Below are 12,362 nucleotides of genomic sequence, written 5' to 3'. Positions count from 1 at the left end.
ATATACTGCCATTGGGAATATTCCCTGCGTTCATACAGAGAATGGGAAACACTGAGACTGGGAATATTCTCTGTGCTCAGACAGAGAATGGGAAGCACTGACATTGGTAATATTTCCAGTGGGTGAGAATGGGATTTCTGCTATTATAGAGAATGGGAAACACAGAGATTGGGAATATTCGCTGTGTTCACATAGAGAATGGGAAACAGTGACATTAAGAATATTCCGTGTTCATACAGAGAATGGGAAACACTGAGATTGGAATTTCCCCTGTGTCCATACAGAGAATGTGAAACACTGACATTGGGAATATTCCCTGTGTTCATACAGAGAATGGGAAATACTGAGATTGGGAATATTCTCCGTGTACCTGTATTCATACAGAGAATGGGAAACACTGAGATTGGGAATGTTCCCTGTGTTCATACAGAGAATGGGAAACACTGAGATTGGGAATGTTCCCTTTGTTCATACAGAGAATGTGAAATACTGAGATTGGGAATATTCCTTTTGTTCATACAGAGAATGTGAAATACTGAGATTGGGAATATTCCCTGTGTTCAGACAGACAATGGGAAACACTGACATTGGGAATATTCCTTGTGTTCATACAGAGAATGGGAAATACTGTCATTGGGAATATTCCCTGTGTTCATCCAGAGTATGGGAAACAGTGACGTTGGGAATATTCCCTGTGTTACTACAGAGAATGGGATGCACTGACATTGGGAATATTCCATGCGTTCATACAGAGAATGGGAAACACTGACATTGTGAATATTCCCCGTGTTGATACAGAGAACGGGAAATGCTGGCATTGGTAATATTCCAGTGTGTGTTAATGGGATTTCTGTTATTATTGAGAATAGGACACAGTGACAATGGGAACACTGAGATGGGAATATTCCCTGTGTCGATTCAGAGAATGGGAAATACTGAGATTGGGAATATTCTCTGTGTTTATACAGAGATTGGGAATCACGGACATTGGAACTATGAAATGAAAAATGAAATGAAAATCGCCTTTTGTCACAAGTAGGCTTCAATGAAGTTACTGTGAAAAGTCCACAGTCGCCACATTCCGGCACCTGTTCGGGGAGGCTGGTACGGGAAATGAACCGTGCTGCTGGCCTGCCTTGGTCTGCTTTCAAAGCCAGCGATTTCGCCCAGTGTGCTAAACCAGCCCCTTGTTCACTGTGTTCATACAGTGATTAGGAAACACAGACATTGGGAATATTCCATGCGTTCATACAGAGAATGGGAACACTGAGATTGGGAATATTCCCTGTGTTCATACAGAGAATGGGAAACAGTGACATTGAAAATATTCCCTGTGTTCAGACAGATAATGGGAAACACGGGCATTGGGAATATTCTCTGTGTCCATACAGAGAATGGGAAACACTGGGATTGGGAATATTCGTTGTGTTCATACAGAGAATGGGAAATACTGACATTGGGAATGTTCCCTGTGTTCATACAGGGAATGGGAAACACTGAGATTGGGAATATTCCCTGTGGTCATACAGAGAATGGGAAGCACTGAGATTGGGAATGTTCCCTGTGTTCATACAGAGAATGGGAAACACTCACATTGCGAATATTCCATGCGTTCATACGGACAATGGGAAACAGTGACATTGGGAATATTCCCTGTGGTTGTACAGAGAATGGGGAACACTGAGATTGGGAATATTCCCTGTGTTCATACAGAGAATGGGAAACACTGAGATTGGGAATGTTCCCTGTGTTCATACAGAGAATGGGAAACACTGAGATTGGGAATATTCCCTTTGTTCATACAGAGAATGGGAAACACTGAGATTGGGAATATTCCCTTTGTTCATACAGAGAATGGGAAATACTGACATTGGGAATATTCCCTGTGTTCATACAGAGAATGGGAAACACTGAGATTGGGAATGTTCCCTGTGTTCATACAGAGAATGGGAAACACTGAGAATGGGAATATTCCCTTTGTTCATACAGGTAATGCGAAATACTGAGATTGGGAATATTCCCTGTGTTCAGACAGATAATGGGAAACACTGAGATTGAGAATATTCCCTGTGGTCATACAGAGAATGGGGAACACTGAGATTGGGAGCATTATCTGTATTCATACAGAGAATGGGAAACACTGAGATTGGGAATGTTCCCTGTGTTCATACAGAGAATGGGAAACACTGAGATTGGGAATATTCCCTGTGTTCATACAGGCAATGCGAAATAATGACATTGGGAATATTCCCTGTGTTAGTACAGAGAATGGGAACACTGAGATTGGGAATATTCCTTGTGTTCATACAGACAATGGGAAACACGCACATTGGGAATATTCCCTGTGTTCATACAGAGAATGGGAAACAGTGACATTGGGAATATTCCCTGTGTGAGTACAGAGAATGGGATGCACTGACATTGGGAATATTTTCTGTGTTTATACAGAGATTGGGAATCACGGACATTGGGAATATGAAATGAAAAATGAAATGAAAATCGCCTGTTGTCACAAGTAGGCTTCAATGAAGTTACTGTGAAAAGTCCCCAGTCGCCACATTCCGGCACCTGTTCGGGGAGGCTGGTACGGGAAATGAACCGTGCTGCTGGCCGGCCTTGGTCTGCTTTCAAAGCCAGCGATTTCGCCCAGTGTGCTAAACCAGCCCCTTGTTCACTGTGTTCATACAGTGATTGGGAAACACAGACATTGGGAACATTCCATGCGTTCATACAGAGAATGGGAAACACCGGCTTTGGGAATATCCCCCGTGTTGAGACAGAAAATGGGAAATGCTGACATTGGTAATATTCCAGTGTGTGTTAATGGGATTTCTGTTATTATTGAGAATAGGACACAGTGACATTGTGAACATTCCCGATGTTCATATATAGAATGGGAATCATTGAGATTGGGAATATTCCATGTGTTCATCTTGAAAATTGGAAACACTGAGATTGGGAATGTTCCCTGTGTTCATACAGAGAATGGGAAACGCTGAGATTGGGAATATTCCCTGTGTTCATATAGAAAATGGGAAACACTGGGATTGGGAATATTGCCTGTGTTCAGTCTAAGAATGGGAAACACAGAGATTGGGAATTTTCCCTGTGTTCAGTCTAAAAATGGGAAACACTGAGATTGGGAATATTCCCTGTGTTCATACAGAGAATGGGAAACACTGAGATTTGGAATATTCCCTGTGTTCATACAGAGAATGAGAAACACTGAGATTGGGAATATTCCCTGTGTTCAGTCTAAAAATGGGAAACACTGAGATTGGGAATATTGCCTGTGTTCATACAGAGAATGGGAAACACTGAGATTGGGAACATTCCCTGTGTTCATACAGAGAATGGAAAACACTGAGATTGGCAATATTCCCTGTGTCCATACAGAAAATGGGAAACAGATACATTGGGAATATTCCGTGTGTTCATACAGAGAATGGGAAACACTGAGATTGTGAATATTCCCTGTATTCATACAGAGAATGGGAAACACTGAGATTGGGAATATTCCCCGTGTTCATACAGAGAATGGGAAACAATGGCATTGGGAATATTCCCTGTGTTCATTCAGAGAATGGGAAACACTGAGATTGGGAATGTTCCCTGTGTTCATTCAGAGAATGGAAAGCACTGTGATTGGGAATATTCCCCGTGTTCTTACAGAGAATGGGAAACAATAACATTGGGAATATTCCCTGTGTTCATATAAAGAATGGGAAACAGTGACATTGGGAATATTCCCTGTGTCCATACAGCGAATGGGAAACACTGAGATTGGGAATATTCCCTGTGTTCATACAGAGAATGGGAAACACTGAGATTGCGAATATTCCCTGTGTTCACACAGAGAATGGAAAACACTGAGATTGTGAACATTCCCGATGTTCATATAGAGAATGGAAAGCACTGAGATTGGGAATATTCCCCGTGTTCGTACAGAGAATGGGAAACAGATACATTGGGAATATTCCCTGTGTTACTTCAGAGAATGGGAAACACTGAGATTGGGAATATTCCCTGTGTTCATTCAGAGAATGGGAAACACTGACATTGGGACGGTTCCCTGTGTTCATACAGAGAATGGGAAACACTGACGTTGGGAATATTCCCCGTGTTGGTACAGAGCATTGGAAACACTGACATTAGAAATATTCCATGTGTGTGTGAATGGATCTCTGTTCATACAGAGAATGGGAAACACTGAGATTGGGAATATTCCCTGTGCTCATACAGAGAATGGGAAACACTAGGATTGGGAACATTCCCTGCCTGTCTGAATCGGGTGTACTGCAAATGCTGAAATATGAATTAGACAGAAAAGCCTAGAGATATGGAGCAGTTTCATCAGTCAGGTAAAAAGGGAATCTGGGTGAGGATAGTATGGACCCAAGTTAGTGATAACCTGAGTATAGATACCATGTAAGAGGGTGCATGAGTAAGGTTCACAAATAAAGTACTTTGGGTAGGGTTCATTAGTAAGTGTACATGGATAAGCTATCTATTGATAAGGTGTATATTGATAATCATGGAATTTCTACAATGCAGAAGGGGGTCATTCAGCCCATCGAATCTGCATCGACTCTTTGAAAGACGACCCTACCGAGGCCCATTCACCTGCCTTATTCCTGCAGCCCCACCCTAAGGGGCAATTTATCATGGCCAATCCACCCTACCTGCACATTTTTGGACTATGGGACAGAACCGGAGCACCTGGAGGAAACCCACGCAGACACGGGGAGAAAGTGTAAAATCCACACAGTCACCCACGATCGGTATCAAACTCGGATCCCTGGCGATGTAAGGAAGCAGTGCTAACCACTGTGCCACTGTGCCATCCCGAAGCCACCATGCCTGAAGGTGTACATGGATAACATACATGGATAAGGGTACATGGGTAAGGGGTACATTGATAAGTTGCACATGGATAAGGATACATGGATAACGTGTACATGGATAAAGTACATGGGAATGGTGTGCTTGGATAAGTTGTACATGGTAACGTGTACATAGATAAAGTACATGGGTATGGTGTGCATGGATAAGTTGTACATGGTTAAGGTGTACATGGGTAAAGTGCACAGGTAAGGATACATGGTAAGGTGTACATGGGTAAAGTTCACAGGTAAGGATACATTGTATGGTGTACATGGGTAAAATACACAGGTAAGTAAGTATACATGGCAAGGTGTACATGGGTAGGGTATGTAAATAAGGTAGATGGGTAAGGGTAAATTAATTAGGCTCATGGGTAAAGGTACATGAGCAAATGTATCTGAGAAAGGTACATCCGTGAGGACACATTAGTAAGTAAGGGAACATGGATAAGGGGTACCTGGGTAAGGAACACAGGTAAGGGTATCTGGGCAAGGGCAAATCAGATGAATACCTACAAAGGTACCCTTAACATGGTAACCTTATCCTGGTGAGGAGAAACTGGGGGAGTGTATACAGGGGAATGCATACTTGGCGAGTGTATACTGGGGATTTATATACTGGGGGAATGTATACTGGGGGAGTGTTTACTGGGGAAGTGTATACCGAGGGAGTATATACTGGGGGAGTGTATACTGGGGATGTGTATACTGGGGATGTGTATACTGGGGGGGCAGTGTTTACTGGGGAAGTGTATACTGGGGGACTGTATACTGGGGATATATATACTGCTAGCATACCAGGGAAACTGCTCCTCATTGACCGCATTATTCAAGTTTGCCAGACCCTCCCTGTGCACAGCAGGATCCCGGTGGACTGTGGAGCCTGTGGGTGTCTGTCGGAGCCCCGAGAGCATCCGCTGTAGAGTGAGGCCACCCGGTGCCGCTTTCCAGCTGCTACTCTCCCCCCTCCCCTATCTGCCCCCCTCCTCCCCACTCCGCGCACCGCCTGTCAGTATAGCGCCCGTCCATCAGCATCAAGCTGAGCTCCACTTACATTTGACAATTGCAGTTTCGCGATCGGCTGCTTTTTTTTTTCTCATTTTTCAAATGATTTCAGACTGAAAACTCTTAAAAGATTAAAATGACCACCACATTAAGTGTCTTTTTTGTTCTAAAATAAAAAATAATAATTAAATAATACAGATTGCACACAGTGGTACATGTAAAAAAATTAATTTAAATAAATTAAGGATTGTTTGTCCATCACGTTTTGCTGCGTAAGAAAATACACACACATACACACACACATGTACACACACAGCCCCCCTCCTCACACACACACAACCCCCCTCCTCACACACACTGCCCTCCTCCTCAAATACACACAGCCCCCCTCCTCACACACACACTGCCCCCCCTCCTCACACACACACACTCTCCCCCTCCTCACACACACACAGCCCCCTCCTCACACACACACAATCCCCCTCCTCTCACACACACAATCCCCCTCCTCACACACACACAATCCCCCTCCTCTCACACAGACACACATATACAAATCCTCCTGATAATAAAATACATGCAGGAATGCATTTTAAACTGGGAATGTGCGGAATAGTGGGAATTAGGGAATAGTGGGATGTGGGGTGTAATGAGGATGTGGGGAGTGGGGGTAATTAGGGAATAATGGGATGTGGGGAGTAGTGAGTATGTGGGGAATATTGGGTAATAGAGGGGATTAGGAAATAGTGGGGTTGAGGAATAGTGGGGATTGGGGAATAGTGGGAATTAGGGAATAGTGAGGTTCAAGGAATAGTGGGGTGAGGGAATAGTGGGGTTTAAGGAATAGTGGGGATTAGGGAATAGTGGGGTGGGGATTAGGGAATAGTGAGGTGGGGAATAGTGGGGATTAGGGAATAGTGGGGATTAGGGAAAAGTGGGGTGGGAAATAGTGGGGATTAGGGAATAGTGGGGATTAGGGAAATTAGGGATTAGGGAATAGTGGGAATTAGGAATAGTGGGGATTAGGGAATAGTGAGGTGGGGAATAGTGGAGATTAGGGAATAGTGGGGTGGGGAATAGTGGGGATTAGGGAATAGTGAGGTGGGGAATAGTGGGGATTAGGGAATAGTGGGGATTAGGGAAAAGGGGGGTGGGAAATAGTGGGGATTAGGGAATAGTGGGGATTAGGGAATAGTGAGGTGGGGAATAGTGGGGATTAGGGAATAGTGGGGATTATGGAATTGTGGGGATTTGGTAATAGTGAGGTGCGGAATAGTGGGGAATAGTAGGGATTAGGGAATAGTGAGGTGGGGATTAGGGAACGGTGAGGTGGGGATTAGTGGATATTAGGAAATAGTGGATATTAGGGAATAGTGGGGATTAGGTAATAGTGGGGATTAGGGAATATTGGGGATTAGGGGATAGTGGGGATTAGAGAATAGTGTGGATTAGGGAATAGTGAGGTGGGGAATAGTAGGGATTAGGCAATAGTGGGGATTGGGGATAGTGGGTATTGGGAATAGTGTGGATTAGGGAATAGTGGGTATTAGGGAATAGTGGGGATTCGGGAATGGTGAGGTACAGAATAGTAGGGATTAGGGAATAGTGGGAATTAGGAATAGTGGGGATTAGGGAATAGGGAGGTGGGGAATAGTGGGGAATTGGGGAATAGTGGGGATTAGGGAATAGTGGGGATTCAGGAATAGTGAGGTGGGTATTAGGGAGTGGTGAGGTGGGGAATAGTGGAGATTAGGGAATAGTGGGGATTAGGGAATAGTGAGGTTTAGGGAATAGTGGAGATTAGGCAATAGTGGGGATTAGGGATAGTGGATATTAGGGATAGTGGGGATTAGGGATAGTGAGGATTAGGGAATGGTGGCGATTAGGGAATAGTGGGGATTTGGGAATAGTGGGGATTAGGGAATAGTGGGAATAAGGGAACAGTGGGGATTAGGGAATAGTGAGGTGTGGATTAGGGAATAGTGTGGATTAGGGAATAGTGGGCATTAGGAATAGTGGGGAATAGGGAATAGTGTGGATTAGGGAATTGTGGGCATTAGGAATAGTGGGGAATAGGGAATAGTGTGGATTAGGGAATAGTGAGGTGGGGATTAGGGAATAGTGGGGTTAGAGAATAATGGGGATAAGGGAATAGTGGTGATTAGGGAAGAGTGAGGTGGGGATTAGGGAATAGTGGGGATTAAGGATAGTGGGGGTTTGGGAATAGTGATCTGGGTAATAGTGGGGAATCAGGAATAGCGGGGATTAGGGAATAGTGGGGATTAGGGAATAGAGGGGATTAGGGAATAGTGGGGATTAGTGAATAGTGGGGATTAGGGAATGGTGGGGATTAGGGAATATTGGGGTTAGAGAATAATGGGAATAAGAGAATAGTGGGGATTAGGGAATAGTGAAGTGGGGATTAGGGAATAGTGAGGTGGGGTTTAGGGAATAGTGAGGTGGGGATTAGGGAATAGTGGAGATTAGGGAATAGTGAGGTGGGGATTAGGGAATAGTGGGAATTAGGGGATAGTGATCTGGGGATTAGGGAATAGTGAGGTGGGGATTAGGGAATAGTGAGATGGGGGATTAGGGAATTGTGGGGATTGGGGAATAGTGGGGATTTAGGGAATAGTGGGGATTAGGGACTAGTGGGGATTAGGGACTAGTGATATGGGATTAGGGAATAGTGTGGATTAGGGAATAGTGAGGTGGGGATTAGGGAATAGTGGGAATTGGGGAATAGTGGGGATTAGGAAATAGTGGGGATTAGGGAAGAGTGGGGACTAGGGTTAGTGGGGATTAGGGAATAGTGGGGATTAGGCAATAGTGAGATGGGGATTAGGGAATAGCAGGGATTAGGGATAGTGAGGTGGGGGACTAGTGGGGGTTAGGGAATAGTGAGGTGGGGATTAGGGAATAGTGAGGATTAGGGTATAGTGGGGATTGGGGAAGAGTGGGCATTGGGGAATAGTGGGAGAAAAGATAGTGGGGATTAGGGAATAGTGGATATTAGGGATAGTGGGGATTAGGGATTAGTGAGTATTAGGGATACTGGGGATTAGGGAATAGTGAGGTTGGGATTAGGGAATAGTGGGGATTATGAAATAGTGGGGATTAGGGAATAGTGAGGTGGGGAATAGTGGGGATTCGGGAATAGTAGGGATTAGGGAATAGTGGGGATTAGGAATAGTGGGGATTAGGGAATAGTGAGGTGGGGAATAGTGGGGATTAGGGATAGTAGGGATTAGGGAATAGCGAGGACTAGGGAATAGTGGGGATTAGGGATAGTGGGGATTATGAAATAGTGAGGATTGGGGAATAGTGGGGATTAGGGAATAGTGAGGATTATGGCTAGTGGGGGATTAGGGAATAGTGGGGATTAGGGAATAGTGGGCATTAGCGATAGTGGGGATTAGGGAATAATGAGGTTGGGATTAGGGAATATTGCAGATTAGGGAATAGTGAGGGTGGGGTTAGGGAATAGTGGGGATTAGGGAATAGTGATCTGGGAAATAGTGGGGATCAGGGAATAGTGAGGTTGGGATTAGGGAACAGTGGGGATTAAGGGATAGTGGGGATTAGGAATAGTGAGGTTGGGATTCGGGAATAGTGGGGATTAGGGAATAGTGAGGTGGGGATTAGGGAATAGTGGGGATTAGGGAATAGTGAGGTGGGGATTAGGGAATAGTGGGGATTAGGGAATAGTGGGGATTAGGGAATATTGGGGTTGATAAAACAGTTCCTATTGCAAAGGAAGAGGATGGTAAAATCTGTCTCACCGGTCAGGCAGGAGTACAGCAGCAGCATCTTGGGCTGTTGTTTTAACCCTCTGAGCGCCGTGTTGGGAATCCTCTCCATGATGCCCTGGTAGAAGATGCGGCACACACTCGCTTGGTCGCCCGGCTGGAACTCCCGAATGAGGACGGCTCCCTCCGGCTTGAGGAGCCGCTGCTCTGCCGCCTCGGCTTCCTCTGGCGAGGGCGAGCCGGGGGGGGAGGCGGAGGGGGAGGAGGCGGCCGCTGGCGGCGGGGGGGCAGTGGCCGGCCACATCTGGCTGGAGGAGACGATGGCATCGTTCTTGGAGCCCGGCATCTCCTCGTCCGCCACCATCTTCGTTTCGCAGACCATGTTGGCGGGGAGAAAATGCATAAAAAACCCGGCGTCCTATTGACCCTCCCCTCCCTCCCAACCCTCTCTCTCCTCCTCTCCAAAGCAGAGCCCACAACACACAGACAGCAATAATGTGGGGAGGGGGTGAAAGAGAGAGAAGGGGGCAAGAAGGAGGGAGGGAGAGAGATGGTAAAATGAAAGGTAGGAGAGAGAGAGAGAGATCTCTCCTCGGTGCTGTAGCAATGTCTGAAATGAATGGGTTGCTCTCTCTCTCCCCCCCACCCCACACACACACACACATTTATAGGGGCTGGACTCTCTCCTATTCAGATGTCGGGGTCCCAGTCATCAGTTGGCCAGGGAAGGTTCCTCATGTGATTTGGGGGAGGGCATTGTCCGTAAAACACCTCTGCTGCCTCCCATTTGCAAATACTACCACATTTTATTTCGCATCGAAGGTGTCTGCAGACACACAACATTAATAAATAAATAAACAAACAGCCAATTAGTTCAAACCGGACCGCCTGGGACAAAATGCACCATTTTTTTAAAACAAAAATCCCCTGTTAATTTCCTTTTTGTCTCCATGTGGTTTTTTTCTCTCTCTCTCTCTAAAATAGACCTCACCAAATAGATGCTAATCGCTGTTCCCCAGCCCCAGTAACCGGTTTAAATCCAACTTCTATCTTTTTGAGGGGCGTTTCGAGATTCAATGAGTTGAAGGAGTGAGAGTGTCTACCCTCCCGCGGGGTATCGTCCGACCCCCCCCCCCCCCCCCCCAAGCCCCACCTTCACCCCCCCACCCCCGCGGCTTTCTGCCCCACCCCAGCCTCGGTGACAACCCAGTGCTGAATGTCAGCTCCTCTTCCCTCCAGCGCCGAAGTGGAGAGGATCTCCAGCCAGTCTCACCCCGGCCATTTCTGCTGGGGAGACACTCCTGGAGCTGCGCAGGACTGCCCCGCCAGTCTCCCCCCCCCCCCCCCCCCCACACCACCACCACCACCCTCACAGCCACCCACCCACACACCCTCCCACACACCCACAGGTTAGGGGGAAATTGTCTCCAAGCCCCGCTGGACTGGAACCAGAGCGCAAGAGGTAAAGAAGGCGCAATCTCCAACCGGCTTCTCATCAACAATGCAGTGAAATGACACGAAATGACATGAAATAGCCATCTTCCCCCGGTGAGCCGAGGCGGGCGCTCGCACCATCATCCCCCAACGCATTGTCTCATTTTAAACCGGGGTGGTGGTGACAGAGGACCTGTGCGAGCTGGAGCGGGGGGGGGGGGGGACCTGTGCGAGCTGGAGCGGGGGGGGGGGGGGGGACCTGTGCGAGCTGGAGCGGGGGGGGGGGGGGGTGACCTGTGCGAGCTGGAGCAGGGGGGGGGGGGGGCGAGCTGGAGCAGGGGGGGGGGGGCGAGCTGGAGCAGGGGGGGGGGGGGCGAGCTGGAGCAGGGGGGGGGGGGCGAGCTGGAGCAGGGGGGGGGGGCGAGCTGGAGCAGGGGGGGGGGGGCGAGCTGGAGCAGGGGGGGGGGGGCGAGCTGGAGCAGGGGGGGGGGGGCGAGCTGGAGCAGGGGGGGGGGGGCGAGCTGGAGCAGGGGGGGGGGGCGAGCTGGAGCAGGGGGGGGGGGGGCGAGCTGGAGCAGGGGGGGGGGGCGAGCTGGAGCAGGGGGGGGGGGGCGAGCTGGAGCAGGGGGGGGGGGGCGAGCTGGAGCAGGGGGGGGGGGCGAGCTGGAGCAGGGGGGGGGGGCGAGGCTGGAGCAGGGGGGGGGGGGGCGAGCTGGAGCAGGGGGGGGGTGAGCTGGAGCAGGGGGGGGGGGTGAGCTGGAGCAGGGGGGGGGGGGGTGAGCTGGAGCAGGGGGGGGTGAGCTGGAGCAGGGGGGGGGGTGAGCTGGAGCAGGGGGGGGGGTGAGCTGGAGCAGGGGGGGGGGTGAGCTGGAGCAGGGGGGGGGGGGTGACCTGTGCGAGCTGGAGCAGGGGGGGGGTGACCTGTGCGAGCTGGAGCGGGGGGGGGGGGGTGAGCTGTGCGAGCTGGAGCAGGGGGGGGGGTGACCTGTGCGAGCTGGAGCCAGGGGGGGGGGGTGACCTGTGCGAGCTGGAGCAGGGGGGGGGGTGACCTGTGCGAGCTGGAGCAGGGGGGGGGGGGTGACCTGTGCGAGCTGGAGGAGGGGGGGGGGTGACCTGTGCGAGCTGGAGCAGGGGGGGGGTGACCTGTGTGAGCTGGAGCGGGGGGGGGGGGGTGACCTGTGTGAGCTGAGCAGGGGGGGGGGGTGAGCTGGAGCAGGGGGGGGGGTGACCTGTGCGAGCTGGAGTGGGGGGGGGGGGGTGACCTGTGCGAGCTGGAGCAGGGGGGGTGGGG

General features: G+C 49.1%; 1 protein-coding gene across 2 annotated transcripts in view; it reads right to left on the bottom strand.

The window, feature by feature from the left end:
- nat8l (N-acetyltransferase 8-like) overlaps positions 1-10,742 on the bottom strand; it is a 218,042-nt gene extending 207,300 nt beyond the window's left edge. For both annotated transcript variants that reach the window (XM_072515663.1, XM_072515664.1), the window contains exon 1: positions 9,671-10,742. In XM_072515663.1, the coding sequence (XP_072371764.1) occupies positions 9,671-10,040 (370 nt within the window). In that variant the 5' untranslated portion in view covers positions 10,041-10,742. The remainder of the gene's footprint in view (positions 1-9,670) is intronic.
- Positions 10,743-12,362: the final 1,620 nt, after the last annotated feature.

Source organism: Scyliorhinus torazame, chromosome 9 (assembly GCF_047496885.1).
Source record: "Scyliorhinus torazame isolate Kashiwa2021f chromosome 9, sScyTor2.1, whole genome shotgun sequence".
NCBI classification, from domain to species: domain Eukaryota; kingdom Metazoa; phylum Chordata; class Chondrichthyes; order Carcharhiniformes; family Scyliorhinidae; genus Scyliorhinus; species Scyliorhinus torazame.
The sequence above is the reverse complement of the archived record's forward strand: the minus strand, read 5'-3'. Positions and strand labels throughout refer to the sequence as shown.